At 39.3% G+C, this 27287-nt stretch overlaps 2 protein-coding genes across 11 annotated transcripts in view; one reads left to right on the top strand and one right to left on the bottom strand.

Moving 5' to 3' along the window:
- Positions 1–13914, bottom strand: part of rab3c (RAB3C, member RAS oncogene family) — a 20121-nt gene extending 6207 nt beyond the window's left edge. Inside the window, exons 1-3 of one of the 2 annotated variants that reach the window (XM_057831507.1) lie at positions 13728–13914; positions 8673–8897; positions 6196–6314 (exon numbers count right to left, since the gene is read on the bottom strand). In XM_057831507.1, coding sequence (XP_057687490.1) covers positions 6196–6314; positions 8673–8897; positions 13728–13745 — 362 coding nt within the window. In that variant the 5' untranslated portion in view covers positions 13746–13914. Of the gene's footprint in view, positions 1–6195; positions 6315–8672; positions 8898–13240; positions 13408–13727 lie in introns of those variants that run through there. The other variant, XM_057831508.1, reaches the window with a different exon arrangement.
- Positions 13589–27287, top strand: si:dkey-190g11.3 (uncharacterized protein LOC567059 homolog). 9 transcript variants are annotated; one of them, XR_009062706.1, is made up of 8 exons: positions 13589–14015; positions 16719–16894; positions 17711–17815; positions 18750–18890; positions 18962–19012; positions 19161–19977; positions 22026–22270; positions 26947–27074. XR_009062706.1 is itself a non-coding variant. In XM_057831505.1 (6 exons), exons 2-6 carry the CDS (start codon positions 16727–16729, stop codon positions 27145–27147), a joined length of 666 nt encoding a protein of 221 aa, XP_057687488.1. In that variant the 5' UTR covers positions 13589–14015; positions 16719–16726; the 3' UTR covers positions 27148–27287. The 9 variants fall into 9 exon arrangements, 2 of the variants coding, with proteins under 2 accessions (XP_057687488.1, XP_057687487.1); XR_009062711.1 differs by lacking the exon at positions 13589–14015 and adding an exon at positions 17121–17159 and having other exon boundaries at positions 16761–16894; positions 18824–18890; positions 22026–27090; XM_057831505.1 differs by lacking the exons at positions 19161–19977; positions 22026–22270 and having other exon boundaries at positions 26947–27287.

Raw genomic sequence — 27287 nt, 5'->3', positions numbered from 1 at the left:
ACATTAGTCACGTAGCATATTTAAACCACCCTTATTTGATATTACTATGTTTAAGTATTTTCTTAAGGCATCTTTAGTATGTTCTATCTCAATGCATCTAAACAAAACAAGCTGAAAGCTAACGGTAGTACTTTGGGTGTCAAACTCGCCTCTTGTAGTCGTTTTGCCGGTGCAGCACTTTTGGCAGAACACCGTTTTTTTCCTTCTCTCATCTCGTCTCATCCCATCTTTCCTGTTGATTTTGCTGCTCCATTTGTGAAATATCGAAAGTGCTGTCATGCTCATTAATGTTCCTTTCGGGTTCAAATTGAAAGGGTTGAACAGATGACATGTTTATGTCGCTAGAGTCATACTCTGGAAGCCCGGCTGCGTAACCATGTGATGTCACCGCCCAGCGACATCAACAACATTGGCGACCTACTAGTTAAACTAATTTTAAAAATTGTATAAGAACAAAAACATCAAGAAGTGTTCCAATGTCAAATTATTTTTGTCAAATTATTATCTTTTAAGAAAAAGTCTTTCTATCCGTGGATCCCTTTAATATGTGAACATGACTTACAGTGACTGGAAATGTAATTCATTTTTTATTTTATTTTAGTTTTTACATTTTGTTCCCAAAGAATTCCATTTGAACTTCAAATTTCCCCACTTTCAGGGCTTTGGTGGTTCCACCGTACTTAGTCAATAAAAATTCCTGCAGCAACAATGCATCAGTGTGTGTGCAAAACTGACTGTGACTCAGTGAGGCGCATTGAGAGAAAGAGCTTAAGGAGCAAATATATCCTTTAGTGCTGCAGTCCGACTAAAAAGTAGGACAGAGAACACACCGCAGCCTTGGGAAGAGCATGAGCACGAGAGACCCAAACAGGCTGCGGGACGGCCAGACGTGTGACATACTCTATGTATAGCTTACGTAGAGCGATGTACTATGTGACTCACTAAGAAAAAAAAGCATTAAACGGTGCAGCGGAACTAAAATCAGAATATGTGCATGTCACAGACAGGATATGAAGACGTCACACGGTTTAATTCAGGAGCAGCTGAGGGAAGAATGGTTGCTATGGCGATCCCTTTTTGCTACATGACGCAGGGTGCAGTGGAAGATGGAGAAAGCTGAGTGGGAGGCACAAAAAGTCAATATATAGTGTTTACTCCATTGCTATATGGATTGTAATGTCACTTAAAATAAATATCATTTTGACATCATTTCAGCATTACAGAATCATATTTAGCCCTTTGAGTGTTAAAACAAGGAACATAATGATCATAATAGAATGCAGCTGAGTTTTGTGCTCATGTTTGGTTAAACATTTTGACTGCTAGGAGAAAGGAATTTGGAATGATGAGCAATCAAGCAATTAAGAATGATGTTTTTCACCCAGCTGTGTGATTAGTCTAGTAGCCCTGTATCTCTTCAGTCTAAAGTGACATTGGTCTCGTGCTCTTCTGTATTGTTTTCTGTTTTTGTCAACATTCCTTCAGGTCTTCCAGGTTTTGTGCTTCAACTTGGATTATTACAGTCACTGTATGTAAAAGGAGGAATCGGATTCTGCCACAAAAACCATATTAAGTGTCATTTGGCGCCACTGAAATGATGGGTATGGCGTGGTCATTGGCCTTAACTCATTGGCTGCCATTGACGGTGATAGATGGACCAGAATTTCTCTAAAAAGAAACAGGTTTTACATTAAACACATTGTAACTTTGGTATATTACCGTTAACAACACTGAAACTAAGCACACAGATCAAGATCCTTCTTAGTATTCTAACAGTTTTAATGTTTTCATAAATGAATACATTGGTTGCCATTGATGGTAGTAGACATTGAATCCATTTTGACTAAGAAGGGCCAGCAGCTATTAAGGGATCACTTCCAGCCCTTGCAGTCAAAATGGAGTGGACATATTTTGCTGTTAATGGCTCTGAAACATGATCATTCAATGCCAGCCATCCAAGTTAAAATGGATTTAATGCCGGTGAATGAGTTTTAATAGTGAACATCAGTCCAACAAACTGTGTTTGTTTCAAGTGCTGCAATTCACAACATTTGCTCATCTGATTCTGCTGACATTGGCTTTGTTTACAAGAAATGCAAAAAATGAATAGGCAGCTAATTCCAAACAAGATAGATCGTCAATAGCAATTCGCAAATACTGCTAAAGTGATTGTCGTTAACATCATGTTGCAGGAAATACAGTAAATATCGACTAGGTGCAAAATTATGGCAACCGCTGACACGTCTAAAGCACCGATTAATTTGACAGTAAGAGAACATTTTTCAGAATGAGCATTAAACTTATGATCATTAAAAAGAGGCTATATTCCTTTCAGGCTGCGAGGACATACATTTTAATTGCTGTGTTCCATTTCATCACGTTACAACAAAGTAGTGAGTGAGTTTTTACACGCTTTCCCTGTCGATGCTCCGGTTACAATGTGTCTGAAAGTGATCAGATTTTATTACATTAAGTCATATTAAACACATCAAATCATTTTTTTCCGCTTGGTGTGTGTTCTAGTGTTGTGTCAATTAATAAAGAGATTGGGTTCTGGAACAACATTATTGTTTTGTCAGGCAGCACACATATGTATTTTGGGACACGACCCCTACATCTCGCTTACTTCTTTGTTGTAACATGATGAAACAACCAATAGGAATCAATAATTATGTCCTTGCAGCCTGAAAGGAATATACTGTAGGTTGTTTTTAATGCTTAAAAGATTTTCTCTCGCTCTCAAATTACCAGCGTTTTAAACTGGAAGTACTTGAGCAAACCAGTGACGGAACAAATGTGGGTGCGATGAGTATATGCGGGCCCACCGAGACGCTAGTGGAGAAATATTCATGGGCCACTCCACACAATTGTGGGCTCCTCAAGCAAGGAGGAAAGACAGAAGTTAGCTCGGTACCCTCAAGATGATCGTCTAACGTGTAGGCGCTGTTAGTGGAAATTTATTTCAGGGGGTTATTTTAAAGGGATCCTCTATTTTTAAGACAAGTAATTCTTAAAAGATGAATGTTAGTATGAGTTATAATAATTTGATATTAAAACCCCCATTCTTGTTACGTCGCAGTGCGTGACGTCACTGGTCCCGTTGCTGAAATTCCAGCATGTCACTCGTTAGCTTTCCCAACATGTCGTCAGTTCTACCCTTCCTATTTGAACCAGATCTGAAAAGTGAAGAGCAGGACAGCACTGTCGGTCGTTCACAAGACGAGCTTCAGGGAAAAATGCGTGCAGCAAATACCCTAACCCTAAGACAAAAGTTGGGCAAAACTGGTGATGCGAGAGTGTATGCTGTTTGGAACTCCGGTTGGGAGCGAGAGTGTATGCTGTCCGGTTTTATTAGCAGATATTCAAGGTAAGCATATTGCGTTTTCAAACTTATCCCGATATAATTATGTAGATTGTTAGCATCCAGAGCTGTCGTGTGCTTTACATACAGTACAGGCCAAAGAGCACACCTTGTGTAATCCATGTCTTGTACATTGTAACGCGTGGTATCTAGGATACGTGTATAAAAGTACCAAAAAGGGGAGAAGCTTCCACTATGCACATTTATTCACAAAAAATATTTCCACCTTGACCACTCTTCACTCGGGAGCTCAGCAGTAAGCAAACACGCGTTCCCTGACGAACTCCAACATTGTTGTGAGGTCCACGTCAGAGTCACTGTCGTCACTGTAGCGTGCCATAGTGCTTTAATTATTTAGTATGATTTGGGGAAAACTCCCACGAAGAATAGTCAACATAAAAGATAGTAATAGCAATCCAAATCCGCGTTTTTTACTCACTCGAAGATCCAGGAATTAGACCGATCCAATTGGCAATGTCGCAGCCGTCGATTCCACAAAAGCCGCTGCGGGACCGACAAATCAAAAAAATTGACAGATTCGAAACCAATATTGCAGACGTGGTGGGACCGTCGTATCCAGAAAATAGACGGATCCCTTACTTGACTGAGGATCCAGGAAAAATGCTCGGGCGCCAGTTGTAACGCGTGGTGGGTAGGGTACGTGCATACAGGGACCAAAAAGGGGAGAAGCTTCCACTTATGTACATTTATTCACTAAAAATAATAATTCCACCTTGACCACTCACTTCACTCCCCTTGTTTCCATTTGACTGGAAATGGCATCCAAAAGCAGCACATCGTGGCATTTTACTTCGCGAGTTTAGGCAGCAATAAGCAATTGTTTAACACGCTACAAATTTGGAAAGATAAAATATGGACTGAATATTATAAAATACTGCCATTGATTTAACATTTTATGTGTTTCTAACAACATATTTAAGTACAAGAGAACAATTGTGGTTTATTAGAGCCTACATGTATTTAAGTTGGAGGATCACTTTAACAAAAAAACTATACAGTGGTACCTCTACATACGAAGTTAATTCGTTCCAGGGCCTTGTTTGTAAGTCGAAATGGTCGTATGTCGAGCAGGATTTTCCAATAAGAATACATTATAATTCCATTAATTTGTTCCACAGCCCGAAAACGTACACTAAATTCTTAATAAATACTGATTATAATTCTATTAATTTGTTCCACAGCCCGAAAACCTACACTAAATTCTTAATAAATACTGATGTTATTATTGCAAATATCAATTACAAAAAGCAAAACAAATTATGAATAAAAATCGGAATGATAATGCAATTATAGTTATAATAATTATAATAATAACTGTAATAATGTAACAAACCGGGTTCTAATGTGGCAAATGTGTTTGCGTGGTGTACCTGAACGCATCGCGTGGCTGACTCGATAGAGTGAGCCTTTTTAGTTTCACTTTGTTTACTTGCTGCAGGGAACACTAGGAGTGTTGTGTTGCATAGGTTGATGGAATAAATGATTAGAAACCTGACGAGGCTGCCTATTTCTTTGGCGATGTTACCACAATGATAATTGCCACCTTAACTTATAAAAGCGAACGGAGGAGGACCGTCATAGTCCGTCTACGGCTGTATTGTTGATGCGCACCCCACGCTCATATTTTTCCATCATATCTATCTTTATGTCAATGGTAATGGTAAGCATCACCTTTTTTCCCTTTTTTTCCACCACCTGCACTAACATTATTGGACCTCATGTTGATTTCTCTCACAAGAAAATCTGCCATGCCATCTGCTGTCCGTCTTGCGGGAAAACAAACTGCTGTGCTGTCACAGATCGTCATATTTTGAGCATGTCGTCGAATGTAGAAACAAATGGCGAGTCAAATTTTACGTCGGATGTCGTAAAGATCGTGTCAAGGTACCACTGTATTACAGCTTCGCACATCATCTTCTTTCTGTTTGACCCTCCCCTTGCTCAACCACACCCCGTTTACACCCGAAAAGGCCAGTGAAACCTTTTGTTTTATACACTTGTTCAAATTCCTCTTTTTGATTCTGTCTTTTCCATTAGTTAGTCCAATAGTTTTCAATATGTTTTGCTGGTTTCATGTTTTTACATGATTATTATTATCATTATTTTAATATATACATTATGCCATTTAAACACGGTCAAACGTACGTTTCTACATCAGCCACAAAGAGTGGTGAAGACTGTATTTCATTGACAGACCAACACTGACCTAGTTGCTGTCATGTTTGTTTTTTTATCTCTGCTCTAACCTATTTGTGTAGGATTTTCATGTTTTTCTCTTTATACTCTGGCTTCCTCTCACATCCCAAAAAGTGAATTTTACCATAATTAACTACTCTAAATTGTCCATGAGTGAACATGAGTCTGAATGTTTTTTTTTTTTTTTTGTTTCACTGCGTGTGTCTTACAAATAACTAGCGACTAATCTAGCCTGTACCTCATCTCTCACCCAAAGGCAGCTGAAATTGTCTCAAGTTCATCCTTAAATCTGATTAGGACAACTGCGATAGAAACGATTTTGTCTTGATAAGATGCAAATACTGTAGGTGTCTTTGTGATTTAAAATGTGTAATTCTTACTTCCCAATGTGTCCTTATTTGAGGTTATGACATTGTTACCAATTACAATGCAATGTCATATAGAGATGACTGCCCAGAAACCTGCTTTCTAAAAATGGTTTTGGCCATTTTTAGACTCACACAAAACTTGAACTTGATCATTAATGCATTAGACATTTAAATGTCCATTATGCACACATACACATCAAGCCAGGATAGATGGCGGCCCAAAAATGAAAGCCAAAATAACTGACTTACCAGTCTTGTACAGCGCCGAAGGATTCCTCATTGGTGATGTCGTACATGAGGATGAAGCCCATGGCGCCGCGGTAGTAGGCAGTAGTGATGGTCCTGTAACGCTCCTGGCCGGCTGTGTCCTACATACACATACACGCACATACAGTCATACAGTATGTATGCACAACTGTCCATGACAATCTGATTACAAGAGAGCTTTAACTGTACAGGATGCAATGCGTGCATTAAGTTGCATTGTCTGTATTATGTTCACGATGCAGACATCATTCTGCTGAGTGCCTCACAATAAATCTGCAGTGATATAAAACAGTGACTCAATTTCAGCATCTCCTCGCAAAGTTCAGCCATGCAAGCTGTGTAAATAGAACATTAAGAACAGCAGCACATTGGAGTTCAGCTGGTGAGATATTTTGGGCATAAAGTAAAAGTACTTTCACAATACTTTACATTAGCTATACGGGTGAAATCGAAAGTCGAGCAAAGTACAGAAATTCACCCCCATACTTATTCAGTATTTACACTAGTAAATTATTTTGTGTGTGGTCAATACTGAGTGAGCTAAAAACTGCTTGTACTGCAGTTGGTGGAAAACCAGCACAGTGGGAAAACAAGCCACAAACCACATTGAAAATGAATGCCGGCCACTGCATCTTCTGGCTCCAAAAACTCAATGAAAATGCTAATGTTGACGCTTTGATGTGCTTGATTGTATTCAAGGAGGACGTGTTGGCAAGGGCTTTTTGTTTACTCCTCATCCTGTTTGCCACAGGTTACATAATGACAACACGAAGCCTGCCGTTTGCGATGGGCAGTTTGTTCCGCCCACAGAAAAGTGTATTTTTCGGGGAGCGTCTGTCTGGGAATCATGATGGACGACTTTTTTGGCTGCTCCACTTGGCGCCACTTTGCTTTCCATGTGCGCATGGCTACGATCACAGTGTGCTGGCTGTAGCTAGAGGCCCACTCTGACCTTCACTCTGCAGAAATTGAGCTTGCTGCGCATACACACACACACACACACACACACAGTTATGACCTTTTAACCGGCACTAGCAATGACACAAAACAAATGCACTCAGGACATTTAAAATGCATCATAGACTGTGTTGTTGCTATCTTATACAAGATTTGAGGAGCACGTCTTTTTCCTGAGATTTATGGTGATTTCTTATAAAGACAAGAGCATGACTGGATGTTTTTTTTAACTGCTGAGTCGTGCAAATTGCAACTCAGTGAAAAGCTGTGCTTGACGCTCACAGCAAATTATTGCAAATAGCTGAGACCATCAAGTGGAGAACGGGTGAGTGGAGGCATTTATTTGCAAGAGTAATGATGTATTGAATGAAATCCAACGATTAGGGTTTACAGACTGCTATCTGTGTCCGTATGCTGACTTTGTCAACTATCGACGTAATTAGTTAATTACCTGCCTTTTTTTAAAAATTGCTATTTGCAAAAGTGGTTGGTCCCTATTACTTTTGTTCTAAATTATAACCTACCCTGAGGATCCAAAGAGTCACAATCATTTGGCTGCCATTACATTAACATGAGGCATACTGCAACTGTCTGTTCAGTCTGAATCCAATTAGAATCGAACAAGCCAGTGTTTTAAAACAAAAAGGAGGCTTTATAGCAATAAAAATGCACAAATCCTGACAAGACGGTCACTACTTTGTTGAAAGTGACTTTAGAGATTTGAATGTCAGGAGCTGGCTAATTGCTGCAAAATAGTCCAGAATGACACTACAGCACTATCTTGACAGTAACGTTAACCTTTGGTGTGAATCTGAAATGACGAAATAGAAAGAAGGTGATAGAGAAAGAACAAGACAATGTGCTTCAGCATCTACTAATTAAAAAGCTTCAGATAAATTTCACTTCCACACACTCACACACAGAGAGAGGTGTCCGTGTGTGTTGTTCCCCTCCCGCTGGGAGCCAAGCTAACACTTACAAGTCTCCTTGCAGAAATGTTCAGACTTCCATCTGCCTCCCCACTTTCAATGAATGTCAAAGCACAGAGAAAAAAATGCAAGATCCCCAGAGATGACTTTTTTCAATCAATAACAGAGCGGATGCGCCACACCCTGCTGGACTTTTTACTAGATTTTCTTCCAGTTTTATCTAGTTAAGAGTCATAGGGAAAACAGAGATCATGGTCTAAAACCACAGCATTTTTCTTTAATGAAACACGACTAATTCTAAATTTTAAGTGCTGACCTTTAAAATAGAATTTATTGATCGATCCTTAAAAATGACACAGTATGAGATGACATCAGATGAAAGGGTTGTGTGGCACATTGTAATGTTTCCTTCAAAACACATGCAAGACAGCAAAAGTCACCTTCTGGCCAGCTGAACCTTAAACAAGTATTTTAGAGGGGTATAGCTTTTGATCAAGTTAAAAAAAAAATCTTTGAGGTTTAGTCGGCACCATGGCACAATGAAGGGCCATTGATAGCCTCAACATTTCATACCCATATCTGCAGCTTGATCCTCTTGTCGTTTTTGTACACCGTCTTCACTTTGAAGTCGATGCCCACGGTGCTGACGAAGGCCGAAGTGAAGGCGTCATCGGCGTAGCGGAACAGGAAGGAGGTTTTTCCTACGCTGCTGTTGCCGATGATCAGCAGCTTGAACATGTAGTCGAAGTTTTGATCACCGCCCTCCCCCTTCCCTTTTGCATCCTGAGTAGCAGCCATCTGCAATGACAATGAAAAGAAGATGAGAAGGTACTCAGCAACATCATGAAAAGGATAGAAAGAGACTACGGTTCATTTTTAGGCACAGAATGTCCTTAATTTTTATTCTTCCACATCCACCAAAGAGTGGCTGGCTGGCATTCAAAAGGCCAAACAAATACATCATATTTTTGTCAGCCGTTCAACCTTGGCAGATGTCTGAGTGTCATTTGAGTTTATTAAAATATTTTTTCTTAGCCCGCCCCCAGCAACCAGTTTCCGTGACAGCAAACTGTCAATAACACGGTTTGCTGCAATTTGAAATTTAAAATTGACAAAGAATTATGTCACATTTTCAATTAATGTAACGGCCAAAGAAAATGGCGTTGTACCTGATGAGATTTGTGTTTCATCTTTAACATTTCAGATTTAATTTTTTTTTTTTCTAAATGAAGAATGAAAAAAGCCATAAACACAAATTATTTAATGAAAGTGATTTTACTCGGGTTTGTTTTGTAGGTTTGGTGCTTAAACTGTTACAGAACACAACATTCTGTGTGTCTACAAAAATCAAAGTGCTCTAAATTGGCCGGCACTGAGTGAGTTAAATTTCAATTTTTGACTTTTTTTTTTTAACTTTTGTTATCATATATTTTTACATGTGATTTTAATATTGTACTAATGCTTAGAGTTGGGCAGAATTCATCAGGCACGATGGTTCAAAACTAAACACAGTATATGATCAGCAATATCAGGTAGATCCTCTGCCCTCAACAGAGTGTCACCTACAGACAGTGTTGTGTAGTAACGCGTTACATTTAGTCCGTTACATTTACTTCAGTAACATTGAGAAAAATGTACATCTTACAGTAGCTTTACCACGCAATAATTTTTACTTTTACTTGAGTAGATTTGTAAAGAAGAAACTCTACTTTGGGCTACACTAGTCATTACATTTTTCCGCTTTGTTGTACATATTGGCGTTATTTCCGCCAGAGATGCTGACAGTGGCTGTCTCACTTTTACCATGAGACGTCGCAACAATAACCACATGACTCCATTATACCAATCAGAGGTAATAAAGCTTTTCTCCACTCAGAAGGCGCTCATGCTCTGTGGACAGTTGATGTTTGAAGTGTTGTTCTGGTCTGAATTAAATGATTTTTGTGTCATCTTTTTGGCATAATATGGTCATGTAATAGGTAACAGTTCATATAGATGTTATGCTGAGAAAAAAATATACCATTATTAGTTTTTCTCAATTGGTTTGGTACGTTTCTCAGATCAGAATTGAAATTCTCAAAACTACTTGTTCAATTCTCACATGTCGCACCAGTAGCAAAGTAACAGGGGTTACCTGCAATAGCTAGTTTTTTTTTTTTTTTTTTTTTTTTGCAAAATACCTAGTCTATCGCTCAAAATTAAATTTCTGTGTCAATGAACATGTCAGTGCTGTCAGAATGACAAATCCTTGTTTCTATGTGTACTGACAAGACACCCAAATTGCTTAGTCATGCTCTCAATTGAATAGTTACTCTGGTGGAAGGCCCTGATGCTGAAGATGGTGTACGTAGGTTTTGATGAAAATTGCAAGTTGAAAATGGCAAGTTATACCTTTGTGTGTGGGAGATTGATGGCAAAAAAACTGGACAAGATTCAAACCTTTAGTGTTTTTACAACGTCTTGACAGACCATGTCATTGCGATACAGAAAGCAAAAGACAACATTGAGTATCACAAAGAAAAAAGAACATAAAAGCAAAATTAGAAATGTGAACATACGACAACTGGCCAACTACTGTAAACTTTGAGTGCTACATGTCGGGATTCCCCCCCCCATTCTTTCTACACATCTTGGCATTCCTCCCTGTTGGGCCACAAATTTTCATCCACTTCACAATGAATGTCTTCTCTTGCTATACAGCATGGAAATGCCTTATCCGGCTTCTGCAGGCATCTGCTGTGATGTCACTGCATGCTGCAATCATGGCATCCAGAAGAGTCATCTGAGTGTGAAGCTGGCGATCATACACTTGCCATCTCCATGTGGAGAAAAATTCTTCAATGGGATTGAGGAATGGAAAGTATGGTGGGAGGAACTCCATTACCATTCTGTTGTGGATTGCAAACCATTCCCTGATTATGTTGTAGTGGTGGAAACCCATATTGTCCCAAACTATCACAAATTTTCGGAAGTTAAAATAAGTTATGTAAACTAAGTAACGAAAATGCTTAGAAATAAGCACACACGTGTTGATTGATTGATATTCTGACAACATGTTCGTCTATTTTGCATGTAAAGACTTATAAAATTAAGTAATGTTGTGGGTGGTGTGACTATTCAATAGAGACCCATGATCATCCATTTTGACCATCATGACAGATGCAACTGATAATGTAGGAAACAGCAGAATTGTACAAAATCATTTGCATGGATGCACAAAAACATCTGCAACTTGCTCAAAGGAATGAGAAACTGTTTTTTATGTGCACTAGTAGTAATACGATGTTGTGAGTATGGAACAAGTAGTTTTGAGAATTTCAATGCTGATCCGAGGAACGTACCAAAGCAATAGCGTACTGCACGAATGCTATTTTTAGACCGCAAGGCTGCGTGACGTCATCATCGTAAACCGGGAGGAGGTCAACATAGAAGCGCGCTCGCATAAAACCCATGCTAGTACTGCTTGTTTTCTGCCGGTAATCTTTCAAAAAAAGAACATGCCGAGTAAACACTGCTGCTATGGAACTTGCAGAAACGACTCTAGACATTACGACATATGAAGGATGTTTTATTCATACGTTTCCCGAAGCCAAAAACTCAGAGGGGAAAATTGTGAACAATGGATCAACTTGTGTGGACGTCCAAAAGACCAGTTTACCGCCAGCAAGGGGAAGCCATTCACCTTCATATGAAGTAAACATTTTGTTGGGGGCCATGGTCCTACAGATGACAATGCTGATCCATTGCCTGCCTGCCTGCCTGCCTGCCTGCCTGCTCCGAAGATGTAAGCCATTTTGATATTTTTACTTATTTTTAGCCTGGCATTTTGGCATGTTCCTTCTGTCTAACAATGAATGACCTGAAAAAATCAAAATGGAACCTGAATGTCACTGTTGTTACCTTTTCTGATGTCAAGAAAACACTTAAGTAAAGGGGAAGTGTAAATAAATTAATAAAGATTTGTTATAAATGAAAAAATTAAGTGTTCACTGGCTGTCACTGAGCATCATTTGCGATCGTTACACAAAAATAGCTATATAAATTAGCCCCAAGAACGGTCAGAGGATATAAAATATAAGAAAGACAGGGCATATCATCGTAAAAGATAGCTTGCTGAAACAGGAGAATCTCAAAGTCAGTCGCGTAAGGCAATACACACTAGAAAAAGGTGTCGATATAAAAGCTACCTCTGGATCAGGTCAGCTCCATTTCCCGACTTCTTTCAGCCCTCGACACTCAAGCCATCTCTTTAAGTGAACATTTGTATGTTCTTCCACATCTCTACCAGTAAATTTGGTACCAGGGACATCATTTTCGGACAGAATTGGTAGGTTTAGGTCAGTAAACATCTCGTTCTTACACTATTTACATGCATCGAGCATGAGGGACAAACGCAAGTTTGACCTCCCTAGCAACAGTTGCAAACGTCATGAATATTAATGAGCAAAGGTGACGTGTTACGTGCAGTACGCTATAGAAAAAAGAATCGAACATTGTAAGCAGTTACTCACAATGTTACTCATCACTTGAGTAGTCTTTTCAACGAATGCTTTTTTACTTGTACGTGAGTAAAATTTTGGATGGCTACTTTTATTTTTACTTGAGTGATATTAGTAGTAGTAAGGGTAGTCTTACTTGAGTAAAAACCTTGGCTACTCTACCCACATCTGCCTACAGAATGATTGATGTCAACACTAACATCGCTACATCTAACTTGCTGGGTCGTACAACAGCCACCTGAGATAGACATACAGTATATCAACACAGACGCACACACACGAGCAGTCATCTTTGCTCCAAGGTGAATTGTCCAGGCTACAGCATCGCGTTCAGTGGTACTAAACATAAATAGTCTTGCTGTCATTTTAGAAGATAAATATATAGCAGTCATTAGCACTTCCTTCTATCAATCGAAAAAAATACATACTTGCGAGGGCTACCAAAGAGGAGTTAGCTATTTTCACAATTGTTGTGTTATATAAAAACGGCAAGATGTGATAAGAATGGGGGGAGGGGGCATAGGAATTGGGGGGGGGGGGGGGGGGGTACCGGCTAATGCTAGCAATCTGTCTGCGAGGTCATTTTATGACGAATTGTGAAGGATTCATTGATGAAGCTATAAATAATGCTGATAAACAAACCTGTCTCCACGGCCCTTGACTCGGGTTTGCTCTGTGTTAAATTCTCCTCCTTTTATTAAATGTTTGTTTTTCGTCTTCTTTCTCTTCCCCCCCTTCGCGTTCCTCGTTGGATATGCTGAAGCAATTTCAGCACCAGGGAGCTGTTCCGACCACCTCCCCCACCCTTCTCTCTTTTCCTCTTCCCCACTCCCTCTCTCCCGTCCTCCCGCCGCGGCACGAGCATGCGTCGGTAGTCATTTACAACAAGAGCTTGACGGGAGTTGTAGTTTTCAGTTGGCTCCGACACGGAAGTTCGGCCGCAACCAAAAAGGAGAGCGTTAACTACTGTTCCCGGCAGGCACAGCGGTGCATTGAGTACCCAGCTGCATGATTTACGATGGCGACGCGGTGAAAGAAAGAAAGAATAAATAAGCTTTTTATGGCTCACATGTCATAAATACGGTCCATGTACTTGATGGGTGTGTTTTAAAGCGTGTGTCGTCCTTACCTTCCCGTACAAGTCCATGTTGTTGTCGTATTAAAAGAAAACAGAAGTACAAAACGGAATATTACGTTAATGCTTAAGATAAATATGCATTGTTCTGGTGGATCCGAACGTCAAATAAAGTGTGTGGTTAAGAGGGTCCTTATCAAGCTTGAGGGTTTTGATAGGACGATTTGTCGGGCGAGGTTGCTTATTTGCCGTCTTTGGTCAGAGCCGCCCACCCAGCTTTGGCGAAGTCACTCAGCGGGTAGTACGCAGCACGCAGTATTTGGTACTCAAGCAGCAGGCAAGGTAGGCTGCACTAACAAACCTGCTTCTTTGTCTTCACTTATTATGGAATAAAAAGCACATTCAATCATCGCTTCTGTGTACTTTTACTTTTTGTTGCTTTTTAACCAAGCTTGCGGTCTGTTTTGGCAGTCGGTTGTGAAAAGGGACACGCGTAATGATGGTGCGTAAGAAGAACACACTTCAAAAAGTATCAATTTTTTAAAAGGTTATAACCAGAAAGTGCAAGCGTTTAGTTTTTCTAAGTTTCGTGGCTCAAAAAAAAAAAAAAAAAAAAAACTTTTTTAGCGCCCTCTGTATTTAGGTTTTGGAACTGCCTAGTGGCAAAAAGTAAATGCCAAGGGTCAAGATAAGCGCAACGGTGGGGCAGATACAAATTAATCAAGGAAACACACCCTGTCTTGACATACGTTACGTGCTGTATACACAAGTCTATCAGTCAAAGTCACTACAGTACCTAGAATCTGAACAATTTACGGTTGTTTTCTTAAACTATCCATTAAATCTAATCTATTCCAACAATCAAGAGAATGTTTGTGTTGTTATCAGGGACAGTGACTCAATAGCTGTTGTCTCACTCTTTGTTCATATGTCATCAAAAATACATTGCATTACTCTTATTGGATGAGTTCTAATGTTCCAACATCAAATCTCAAATTGCTTAAAAACAGACACGAGATACACCTTAAAGCAGGGGTCCCCAAACGTTTTCCTGTGAGGGCCGCATAACTTTTCCCTTCTCTGATGCGGGGCCGGGGTCAGTTTGTAACAGAAAAAGTGTGACTATTGCAGGAGTGCCTAAATGTAAAAATGTATTGTTTTTCAGAAAGCCACAATCAAATAACCCTTTCTGGTTTCTTCACGGAACAAAAGTAAATAAAATAAAAATAATATAATAACATAATATAATATTATACAATATAATATACCGTTTTGGCCTGAATATAAGACGGCCCTGATTATAAGACGACCTCCTCTTTTTCAAGACTCAAGTTTGAAAAAAGACTTTTTGAACACCAAATTAATTTTTATACAGAAAATAATTACAGTACATCTGAAACATATGATTATACAATATATTTGAGAGAAAAGGCATGTTATTTTGCCTCATTCAAATCTTAATATCTGAACATTTAAACATGTAAAGTGCAATCACATTCGTAAATGAATGGCTTCTGGTTTTTGAAATGTAAATAAACCAATCTATTGTGATAAAACAACAAAATTGCAATGACTGCATTAACAATCAAAGTGAATTCTAACTAACTGTAGTCTTGAAAGAAATTTGAATAAGGAAAAACATTGCAATAAAATAATGCAAACTGGTTAAACTTGAGAGTAGCTGAGATCTGTCATGACAGAACATCGCTTCAATGATATCTGGCGCCATCTAGCGTCGTGAATGGGTATAATGTCTAGACTGTGAATATAAGACGACCCCCACTTTTTCAGTCTTATTTCAATGCAAAAAAACACCGTCTTATATTCGGGCCAATACAGTAATATAATAATAAATAATAATAACACTGTTAATTAAATAGATAATAACCAAATAACCCTCTCTGGGTTCTTCACAGAAAAAGCCAGGAAATAAATAACACTATTGAAAAAAAAAAAAAAAAAAAATCAAAATGCTTGTTTATTGACCGAATTGTTAATTGTATTTCTTTATACAGGTAATGTTACTTACGGGTAATGTTTTAAGTAACATTTTATGATTCTCATGCTTTAGTTTAAAAATAGCCAAAACATTGTACAATAAAATAAAACCTAAATGGCTTGTGTCTCTGCAACCTCAAAAACCTCTCGGTACTGCAATCTCTTTGCAGTCATTTAAAATGCTATATTTTGCCCTCCTTAACCAATGCTCAGAAAGGGACACGCTTGCTACAGGTTTAATTTCAGAACTGTATAAAGACTTGTAATTGTAGAAAGCAAAAAAATGTAGATATTTTTCAAAAGGTTTCTCTTAAAGGATGCTCCTCAAGTCATTGAACAGGTTAACGTCAGTGAGTTTGGAGTTTTTCTCCTAGTGTACCAACGAGGGGTGTCCTGATCGCATATTTTTGCGTCCGAGTCACCTGATCTTGAGAATCTCCCGATACCGAGTCCCGATCCGATCCCAAACTTTTTTATTTATTTAAATTGCAACAAAAGTTCCAAACAGTACTTTTGTGTTTACACTACAGTATGTCTTCCGCTTTTTCTGGGAGTGTTGCAGAGTATAAAACATATATATTCTTGTTTGTTTTGGCAATGCCATTGTATTTCTGGATTATTTTGTTACATTTTAGCTCTTAAGAATTGAATTTTTTTTTTTTTTCAGTCCTTTTCACCCGATCTCGATCCTTTGAAAAATGACCCAATCGGCCCAATTTCCGATCATGTGATCGGATCGGGGCCATCCCAAGTACCAACAACTGTTATAGCTTCCATTGTATTATTTGTAACAGGTCAACACATTTTATTGTCCCATCTTAAAATTTAATTCAACATAATCCTTGATGACATCACAGCCTTGTTGTTTTATGGTGGCTGTCTCCCACCTAGCCAAAATGCCATTTATCAAGACCATTCAAGAAGTAGCAAAAAACTGTTTATAAATTTTTGGAGCAATACAACCCTATGAACACTCGCAATTTGCTGTAAGGGAAGCAGACAAAAACTTGCCTACACATTTGGAAGTGTTTTTTTTTTCATTTGTAGAATATTCAATGGAAGACTCCATCGAAGTGATCATGCAGGAATATGGGACGATTCTCCCTTTGAGCAGACCTCATCCTGTGTTGTCTGCTTGCACGGGTGCTCTGTTAACAGGCCTCTACGGAGTGTGGAGTCTCTTTACCATGCCCGGCTTCCGCAAAATCCCATCCAATCTGAAGGTTCCTAAAGTTTTGTTTTCCTGTTTGCTTACCAGTAATTTGTTTAAAAATCAATGTAACAACAGGTAGACTTGCATATTAGTAATCATCTCCTTCTTTCGATGTGGAGTGTTAGGTATTTGTGAGCAAAATGGAAAGTGGTCTGTTACTTTGAATTTACTAATTGTAAATTAGATACAGTAGAAATTTCGTTGGACATAATGCAGACTTTTCTCCCCACTGTCAGATAAAGAAAATATGCTGATCTGGAGGTGATTGTTCTTAAGTGAGTTGCCATTTGATGAAATTATCCTTCGCTACATTTTTATTTCCACGTGCTTACGAAAGAAATGTATTTTATGCAAGAAAAGTAGCATATGAAGGCAAAGTTATACTGGTCAATGGAGAGGCCAAAACTTGCTGGACCCAATCTACTAAGACCTGGATTCCAATTTTTCATTTTTATGGTATTTTAATTTTATCCAAGGAATCTAGAACATGTTTTTGTTAAACCAAACATTTTGATGTAATTGCCATATAGGGCGACGTCTATCAGTGGTAGAGTAGTCGTTCCAGAGGTTGTGGTTCGATTCTACACCGTAGCGACCTCGTCTAAGTGTCCTTGAGCAAGATACTGAAGCCCACATTGCTCCTGATGCTTTGTCATCATTACTTAAATTACTAGTGTCAAGGTGCTTTGAGTGCCTTAAAGGTGGAAAGGCGCTAAAAAAACTAACTCCATTTACCATTAATATGAGTTCACATTAGATTGTGCAGGTGCACCTGATGATGTATTCAGTGTGTGTAATTCATAGATTTCTGTGTACTCTTCTCCAGGTGCCATATTTGCCCTCCAGTAAAGAGCAGACGCTAAACATTATGAAACTGCTTGAGGGCCGCACTGGTCGCTTAGCAGATCTGGGATCAGGAGATGGGAGACTGGTGGGTAAGACCCTCTGCCTAAATTAGTTGTATGCATTTTTGTGCGACATATCCATACTGTCCTATTTTCTGGTGGTAGCACATCACCTTGGGCTTGTTTCGAAGCAGAATTTGTCCGCAATCAATTGCAACCCAAAATGAAATGACATATAGCATATTGATTGCATTGGCTTGGCAGCAGAAGTCTACGCCTCCCATCAAAGTTGAGAAAGCACAGGGGGTCACAGTAACAATAAGCCAGACAGACACACTGTAAGGAAATGACTCCAGAATTAGCACAGTAAAGATTATTTGAGAAAATGTCCGGCATCAGCCTGTTGTCATGCATGCCATCATCCTTCAGAAGTGAGCAGTAAAAGATTAATTTTATACATATTTCACTTTTTCATTGGCTTCTCCGAACCCTCATTAAGTTGGGTTGTTAAAAAAAAAAAAAAAAAAAAAAAAAAGAATAAACAGTAACATGTGTAAGGCAAACCGTTTTGTGTTTACAATTTAAAGGCGTTAACTTCCTACTCACTTAAAAGCGTGGCACAGTTGCAACAAACACTTTTAGGCACCTTTGTCTTTCATCATTCAAGTTTGGTGTTTCATTACTTTTACATATAGTCAGTGTCTAACATCTTTTTACTCATGACCTCAATATCAAAGACTGCTATAATACAGTTGAAATATTGCCTGTAATAATTATATATAAAGAGCAGTGTCCCAGAGGCACACATCCTACATTCCCTTGTACGTTATGTTCATTCCATAGGGGTTCATGTGCACGTTCAAAAATTGTGCTATTTGTGTATAGGAGGCTTGAAATACTCTGAAGGTGTGAATGTGAAACGGAATGATTGTTGACCTTTGCTGATTGCGGTGCAGTCCAGGGATATATAAATTTAAACTATTATCAGACTTATGGTAATTTGATTTTGTAATGTTTCAGGTGTTTGCTGCCTCGTCTGCTGGCTTTAAGTGTACAGGGTTCGAGATTAACTCCGTTCTTGTCACATATGCCAGGTCAAAGGCCAGCTGGAACGCAGTGCCTTCTAGCCAGGCTGTCTTTGTTAAGAAAGACTTTTGGAGGGTAAATACATGGATGGGCATGTTTGTTGTGTAAGGCTTTTTGTATTAACATTTTGTTTCATTTTATTATAGATTGATTTATCACAATATGACAATGTGACGGCTTTTCTCGCTCCAGGAGCGGTGAGTTAAGTTTATGGTCATTGTGGAGCAGACGTGTGTAGTAACGCGTTACATTTACTCCGTTACATTTACATGAGTAACTTTTTGAGAAAAATGTACTTCCAAGAGTAGTTTTACTAAGCTATACTTTTTCCTTTTACTTGAGTAGATTTTTGAAGAAAAAAACGCTACTCTAATGGCTGAGTTACGCTTCTGTGGCAGACCTACGCCGCCAAGACAGACCCGATTTACGACCCTTCGCCGTCGCCTGACGTACTGTACATCTCCTCAATTTTCTGACTTTGCGTCACGTCAACGCCTGGAGACATGGCGCAAGTGGACTGTGGTTGGTCCGCTCAGACTGTTGTTTCCGGTTCAGCGCGAAATCGCCGCCATTTTCAAACGTTGTTGTGCTACACGAAAAAGTGGACCAAGCCGACAAGAGTATCATCACAGAGGTCCGCAAGAACGACAACCTCTACAATGTCTCGTGAAGACATTATAAAGATTGCCAAATGGCAAACAATTCGTGAAGATCCACATTCAAGCGTTCCCTCTGGCATTGTTTATTTTTTTTTCTCTTGACATTGATTAACCGGAAAAAAACTAGAGGAAGTCGACAAGCGTCCCCCAAAACCGTACAAATACAATGCCACACCCCTCTAGTGGCTTGGCGGTGAATTACAGAGCAACGCGTTCCCTTGCCGCAGAACTATCGAAGAAGCATAACTCAGGCTTTACTCTGCTACTTCGGGCTACACAAGAGTCGTTACATTTTTCCTCTTTATTCTACATATTAGATTTATTTTATTATTATTATTATTTTTTTTTTTTTTGCTAGTGATGCTATTGCCAAGAGTAACGCTACTAATTTCAACAATGACACGTTGCAACAATAATCACATGACTCCATTACACCAATCAGATGCAAGCTTGCCGTTCTATGATCACGCAAGACTGATCCGGCGATACAGTGTATCACAAACGTGAGTACACCCAGGGCCGGGGTGGGACTCATTTTCGGCCCTGGAATTTCATGCCTCAGACCGGCCCACTCATTTAAAATTATGTCATTATGCATACACGTGTTAAGTTCAGTGTTCTCTAAAGCCGTGTACTGTAATTCTGTGTATTCCAATTCAGTGCAGGTCATGGTTGTTTAACAAGGTGGCTTTATTTTAACAAGTGCAACACAACATATTTTGAACAAATTTAAAAATGGATTTAAAAAAAAAACTATATTAAATGATACATTTGAAAAATAAATTAGGCCTGTCAAATGATTAAAATTTTTGATCGAGTTAATTACAGCTTAAAAATTAATCGTAATTGATCGCAATTCAAACCATCTATAAAATATGCCATATTTTTCTGTAAATTATTGTTGGAATGGAAAGATGAGACACAAGATGGATATATACATTCAACATAAGGTACATAAGGACTGTATTTGTTTATTATAACAATAAATCAACAAGATGGCATTAACATTATTAACATTGTTAAAGCGATCCATGGATAGAAAGACTTGTAGTTCTTATAAGATAAATGTTAGTACAAGTTATAGAAATTTTATATTAAAACCCCTCTTAATGTTTTCGTTTTAATAAAATTTGTAAAATTTTCAATCAAAAAATAAACTAGTAGCCCGCCATTGTTGATGTCAATAATTACTTACACAATGCTCATGGGTGCTGAAGCCTATAAAATCAGTCGCACCCAAACGCCAGCGGAGGGCGGCAAAACTCCATAAAGCACAATTAACAAGTGGGCATGTCATTGTACTGTCATTTAAATCTGTCTGAGCAGGGCATGTGCGTTAATTGCGTCAAATATCTTAACGTGATTCATTAAAAAAATTAATTACCGCCCGTTAACGCGATAATTTTGGCAGCCCCAAAATAAATGAATAAATAAGACCTTTTCTGCAACATCAAATATTAACAAAATGAGTGCTTACAGATAAAACAAACATAGCAACATAACAATATGAAAAATAAAGAATACGTATTGCACATTGTAACAACTTCTAATGATACTATTATCCATTTTCCATTTCCACTTTAAAAACGCCACGTAATTGATTATATTAATTCTAATGTTCACTCGCTGAACGACATGGCAATCCTACCTTCCAGCTCTGCACCTGTGGTGTGTTCATTATGGCTAATGCTTGCTGCTACATATCCCTTGTGAGGTGCTACAAGAAGCCAAAGTTTCCACAATTACATATTGTCGTATCACACGGTGCAAGTTGCATTTTATTCGCCATCTGGCCTTACCACTTTCGTTGTAATCCTCTGTAGTTTGAGGCAGCAAGGTCGTTGCATGAAAAAAATTAGCTATTTTCGCGCATTTTGCCGATTCTTTCACGAGTGCTTTTCTCTTTTTAATTCTTATTTTTCAGCGCCACCCTTGCTCTTTTTATCCATCCAAGCACCGAGATAGCAGCTAATTTGGCTCAATACAGACTACAATTAGGGGGCGGAGCTGCATGCTGTATTTTTCGTCTGCACACGTGAGGATGAGTCTGGAAAAAAAAATAATACTGTTTTTTTTTTTTTTTAAGACGGCCCACAGGGACAGCGGTAACAGAATGTAAGTTATACTCAGTGACACTGTCATAAATAAATACCAAACAAAAAATGATAACAGTGTAATTTTTTTTTTTTTTTTTTTAACAAAACGCGGACCGGCCCATCTGGCCGGCCGGCCCTTCTGGAATTGTCCAGAAGCTCCCGATTAATCACTGTACTGTACACCCCTCGCATTTCTGCATATATTTAAGTATATCTTTTCATGGGACAACACTAACAAAATGACACTTTGACATAATGAAAAGTAGTCTGTGTGCAGCTTAGATGATAAAGTGAATTTATTTTCCCCTCAAAATAACTCAAAATATAGCCATTAATATCTAAAACCCCTGGCCGCAAAAGTGAGTACACCGCATGGGAACTACATACATCCCTAAATGTCCAAATTGAGTACAGCTGGTCATTTTACCTCCAAAATGTCATGTGACTCGTTACAGGAGTGCTGTCAGCATTGCTGAAGAGATTGAAGAGGTGGAGGGTCAGCCTGTTAGTGCTCAGACCATAAGCCGTACTCTACGTCAAACTGGTCTTCTGAAGATTGTTCACAAGAAAGCCCACAAACAGTTTGCTGAAGACATGCCAACAAAGCACATGGATTACTGACACCATGTCCTATGGTCTGCTGAGACAAAGATTAATTTGTTTGGTTCCGATGGTCTCAGGCATGTGTGGCGGCGACCAGGTGAGGAGTACAAGGATAAGTATGTCATGCCTACAGTCAAGCATGGGGGTGGGAATGACCCCCCCCCCCACATCTTCAATCTCTGCAGCAATGCTGACAGCACTCCTGTAACAAGTCACATGACATTTTGGAGGGAGACTGACAATCACTTTTGTTGCCAGAGGTTTAGATATTAATGGCTATTTGAGTTATTGTGAGGGGAAAATAAATTAACTCTATTTCATAAGCTGCACACAGACTACTTTTCATTGTGTCAAAGTGTCATTTTGTCAGTGCTGTCCAATGAAAAGATATACTTAAATATCTGCAGATATGCGAGGGGTGTACTCACTTTTGTGATACACTGTATGATCCTTTTAATTTCATAATAGTGACTATGAAGGAAATACAGTATTCACTACTCAAACTAAGAACTTTTTTCTCCACTAGAGGGCAGGGCACTCATGCTCTTTGGGCAAATAATGCTTCATTAGGCAAGGCAAGGCAAGGCAAATTTATTTATATACCACAATTCAACACAAGGCAATTCAAAGTGCTTTACATCACATGAAAACCATAAAAATCACATTTAAATCAACACAACGTAAAAACCAAGACAAAAGATCGCATTTAATCACAGAATAAAAATAAATAAATGAAAATAAAACAAAAATAGAAATAAAGCCAAAACTACTACTAATAATAATCATTGAAATCAGCAATGGAGATATGCACAAGAGGAATAGAAGGCAGGTAGATTGAAATATATAGACAGTTATGGATATGCAGTGCTAAACAAAAGCGTTTTTAGCCCTGATTTAAAGGAGCTAACGGTTTGAGCATACTTCAGACGTTCGGGTAACTTGTTCCAGAGGTGAGGAGCATAATAACTAAATGCTGCCTCACCCTGCTTGGTTCTGGTTCTTGGAACATGCAGAAGACCCGTTCCAGACGACCTTAGGGGTCTAGATGTCTCATAGGAATCTAACAAGTCAAGCATGTATTTTGGTCCAAGGCCATTAAGTGTTTTGTAGACGAGCAGTAGTATTTTATAGTCTATCCTTTGACTCACTGGAAGCCAGTGTAGCGATTTCAAAACCGGTGTAATGTGGTCCAGCTTCCTTGTATTTGTGAGGACTCTGGCTGCAGCATTCTGTACTAGCTGCAGCTTCCTGACTGATTTTTTATCAAGACCTGTAAATATACCGTTGCAGTAGTCCAATCTGCTGAAAACGAATGCATGCATAAGTTTTTCCATGTCTTGTTGAGTCAGAAGCCCCTTAATTCTGGTTATATTTTTTAGGTGGTAATAAGCGGATTTAGTGACGGACTTTAGATGGCTATCAAATTTTAGGTCTGAGTCAATAATTACGCCAAGGTTTCTGACTTGATTTGTAGCTGTAAGTGACATTGTGCTAAGTTGGCTGCTTATCTTTGACCTTTCCTTTTTTGGCCCAAAAATGATCACCTCTGTTTTCTCCACATTTAACTGGAGAAAATTCTGGCACATCCATTCATTGATTTGATGAATGCATTTACTCAGGGAGACTAAGGGACTATAATCATGTGGGGACACAGAAATGTACAGTTGTGTGTCATCTGCATAGGCGTGATAGGAGATGTCATACTGTTCCATTATCTGAGCTAACGGAAGCATATAGATGTTAAATAAGAGTGGTCCAAGAATTGACCCTTGAGGGACTCCACACGTGAATTTGGTTCGTTCTGACTGATAATTTCCGATTGACACAAAGAAATCCCTATCATGTAAATAGGATGTGAACCACTGAAGAATAGTGTCAGTAAGCCCTACCCACTGTTCCAATCTGCTGAGTAGTATGTTGTGATCAACCGTGTCAAATGCGGCGCTGAGATCCAATAGTAGCAGAACAGATGATTTGCCTGCATCGGTATTCTGACGAATATCATTTAGGACTTTGATAAGCACGGTCTCGGTGCTGTGTTGTGGCCGAAATCCAGACTGAAATGAGTCAAAAAGATTGTTTTGGATCATAAAAGTCTGGATCTGTTCAAACACAACCCTTTCGATAATTTTCCCCAGGAATGTCAGATTTGATATTGGCCTGTAATTACTAATGGTTGAGGCATCCAGATTAGGTTTTTTTTAGGAGAGGTTTTATTACTGAAGTTTTTAAAGTCTGAGGAAACTCTCCTGTTTGGAGGGAAGTATTTATAATCTGAAGTATGTCTGGGGCTATGCAATGAAAAACAGTTTTGAAAAAGTTTGAAGGAAGGATGTCAAGGCAGCATGTTGTGGGCTTTAGTTTCGACACAATTTCTGTTAAAGTGGCATAGTCCAAGAGGCTAAACTGTCTAAGATTGACGTGGGGGACATGTTGGGAGGCATTTAGTGTAACATTTGTTAATCCGGAGTTGCACACAGTCTGTCTAATCATTAGTACTTTGTGTGTAAAAAATGCTGCGAAATTATTACAGGACACCTCAGATGCCAATTCCTGAGGTATTGATGCTTGTGGGTTTGTCAGTTTGTCAACAACAGAAAATAGTGTGCGAGTATTGTTGGTGTTTCTACTAATGATCTCTGAAAAATATGATTGTCTAGCATTTTTCAGTTCCTGGTTGTATTTGCGAAGACTCTCTTTGTAGATATCATAAAAAACTAGGAGTTTGTTTTTTCGCCATCTGCGTTCTGCTCGTCTACAAACTTGCTTTTGTTTTATAGCTAGTATGGCATTTCTCCAGGGTGACCTCTTCTTTCTTGACAAAGTTTTTGTCTTAATCGGGGCAATAGTGTCCATTACAGTCATCACACTGGAACTGAAACTATTTACAAGTTCTTCCACTGGAGCTATTGTAGGGGTTAATAATGAGGCATAGGCCTGTGTGAATAACGCACATGTGTTATCACTTAAGTAACGCTTCCTAATAAACTCTGTTTCCCTTTTCAGAGGATGGACAGGGGTGGTCATTTTAAACATAATGCTGTAGTGATCAGACAGAGCAACATCATTCACTGTGACCTCAGAGATGTTAAGACCTTTGGATATTATTAAGTCCAGTATGTGCCCTCTGTTATGTGTTGGAACTGTGACATGCTGAGATAAACCAAATGTATCCAAAATATTTAAAAGCTCTCTAGCACATCTTTCTTCAGGATTATCAACATGAATGTTAAAGTCACCCACTAAAACAACACAATCAAAGTCCATGCACACAGAAGACAGTATTTTGGTAAACTCATCAAAAAACATTGTGTTATACTTCGGTGGTCTGTAAATTGTTACCAAGGCAGCTCTGCAAGGGCTTTTTAGCTGAATGACAATATACTCAAAGGAATCAAACTGACCACATGAAATATTCGTGCATTGAAAACTGTCCCTGATCAGACTGGCAACCCCACCTCCTTTCTTATGGGTTCTTGGCGCACTAAAGAAATTGAAGTTTGCGGGGGTTGCCTCGATCAGAACTGTCGAACTCTTATCTTGATCTAACCAAGTTTCTGTTAGGAACAACATGTCAAGGTTATGTTTGCAGATAAAATCATTAATTAAGAAAGATTTGCCAGCTAAAGATCTAATATTTAGCAGAGCCAATTGGAGATGCCAGACTGGATTCACTGGTGAGCTTTGGGAATGACATACTATGGTTAACAGGTTGGCAGAATTTATTGAACGTTTTTTATTTCTCACCAGTCTAGCCCTTTTTTTGTTGTTTATCACCACTGGGATTGTTGAGCATACATACTGTACTCCATAAGGCCCCGGCTTTTGCTGGGACAGAAAAGTCTTTGTAATGTTGTCACAGCCTGGACCCGGTGCACATCATATTGGTGTCGCAAACATGGCTTCCTCCATAGAAGGATAATACCGTGTAGTTCCAGAGTTGTAGTGCTTTGGCTTTGCCCCGAGAGAATTCCAGTGGAGGCTGGTTGGTTTGTTGCCATCTTCCCCTGGCACCTGTCGGGTGTGGCAGGTACAGGGTGGAAGCGAAGACATGAACTTGAGGAGATCAAGAGACTGGTTAACCTTGCTATCTAGACCCATGGAGTCCCAATCAGGTTGACTCATTATTCCATCCAAACTAAGTCGTCGGCGGGGTGGCTTCCGGGACTGTGGGGATTTAGGCCTTGATGAGGCCTTAGCCTGACTGAGTCGGCGGAGTGGTGGCGTCTTGGAGTGTGAGGATTTGGTGCTGGATGGGGCCTTATCCTGGAGTCGGCGGCGTGGTGGCGTCTTGGAGTGTGAGGATTTGGGGCTGGATGGGGCCTTAGCCTGGAGTCGGCGGCATGGTGGCGTCTTGGAGTGCGAGGATTTGGTGCTGGATGGGGCCTCGACATTACCGTTTTTTTTTTTTTCTCTCTCTCTTTAATTATTATTTATTTTTTGTATTTCTTTGGCTTAATTTGGTCATGTAATGGGTTATTGTACAGTATCATTAGATGTGTTTGAGCAGAGAGAAAAAAATACCATTGTTTAGCAAAAACACACAAAAACAAGCAGTTACTCAAAATGTTACTCATTACTTGAGTATTCTTTTCACTGGATACTTTTTTAACTTGTACTTGAGTACATTTTTTGGATGACCACTTTTTAAGTAGTATTATTTTTAAGTAACGCTACTCTTACTTGAGTAAAAATTTTGGCTACTCTACCCACCTCTGTTGTGGAGTAGCAGTGTGGCTGATATGACATCAGGCTCATATGATGGGTTGACAGATGGATGCACTTGGAGAGAAGCTGCTGAAAGAGCTCCCTGACAATGCGCGTGTCATAGCTTGCCGCTATCCTTTCCCCTGCTGGCCTCACCAGTCGAGGCTTGGTTCAGGACTCAACCAGACGTGGGCTTACGACGTCGGTGCCGTGAGATCCGGTCTCAGTCGGAGTGTCACCGTAGGTGACCAGCAGGAGTCACAGTGAACTCACCTGTGCAAAAATTTCACTACATGCACACCGCCCCCCAGGGGGCGTTAGTGCTCCACAAGGCTGCAAAGAGAGACTTGATACAAAAGTCACAGGATAACTATCAGCTGTTGAGTTTGTCGATGACTAAATACATC

This window comes from Corythoichthys intestinalis, chromosome 3, assembly GCF_030265065.1.
Source record: "Corythoichthys intestinalis isolate RoL2023-P3 chromosome 3, ASM3026506v1, whole genome shotgun sequence".
Taxonomy (NCBI): domain Eukaryota; kingdom Metazoa; phylum Chordata; class Actinopteri; order Syngnathiformes; family Syngnathidae; genus Corythoichthys; species Corythoichthys intestinalis.
This window is presented reverse-complemented; position numbering and strand designations above follow the sequence as displayed.

Coding starts and splice junctions, on each gene's coding strand:
- si:dkey-190g11.3 (XM_057831504.1), top strand. CDS start 16,727: ATGGAAGACTCCATCGAAGTGATCATGCAGGAATATGGGACGATTCTC. Junction 17,816..18,749: donor GATCAGGAGATGGGAGACTG/GTGGGTAAGACC, acceptor GTAATGTTTCAG/GTGTTTGCTGCCTCGTCTGC. Junction 19,013..19,160: donor CTTTTCTCGCTCCAGGAGCG/GTGAGTTAAGTT, acceptor TTACTTGAGTAG/ATTTTTGAAGAAAAAAACGC.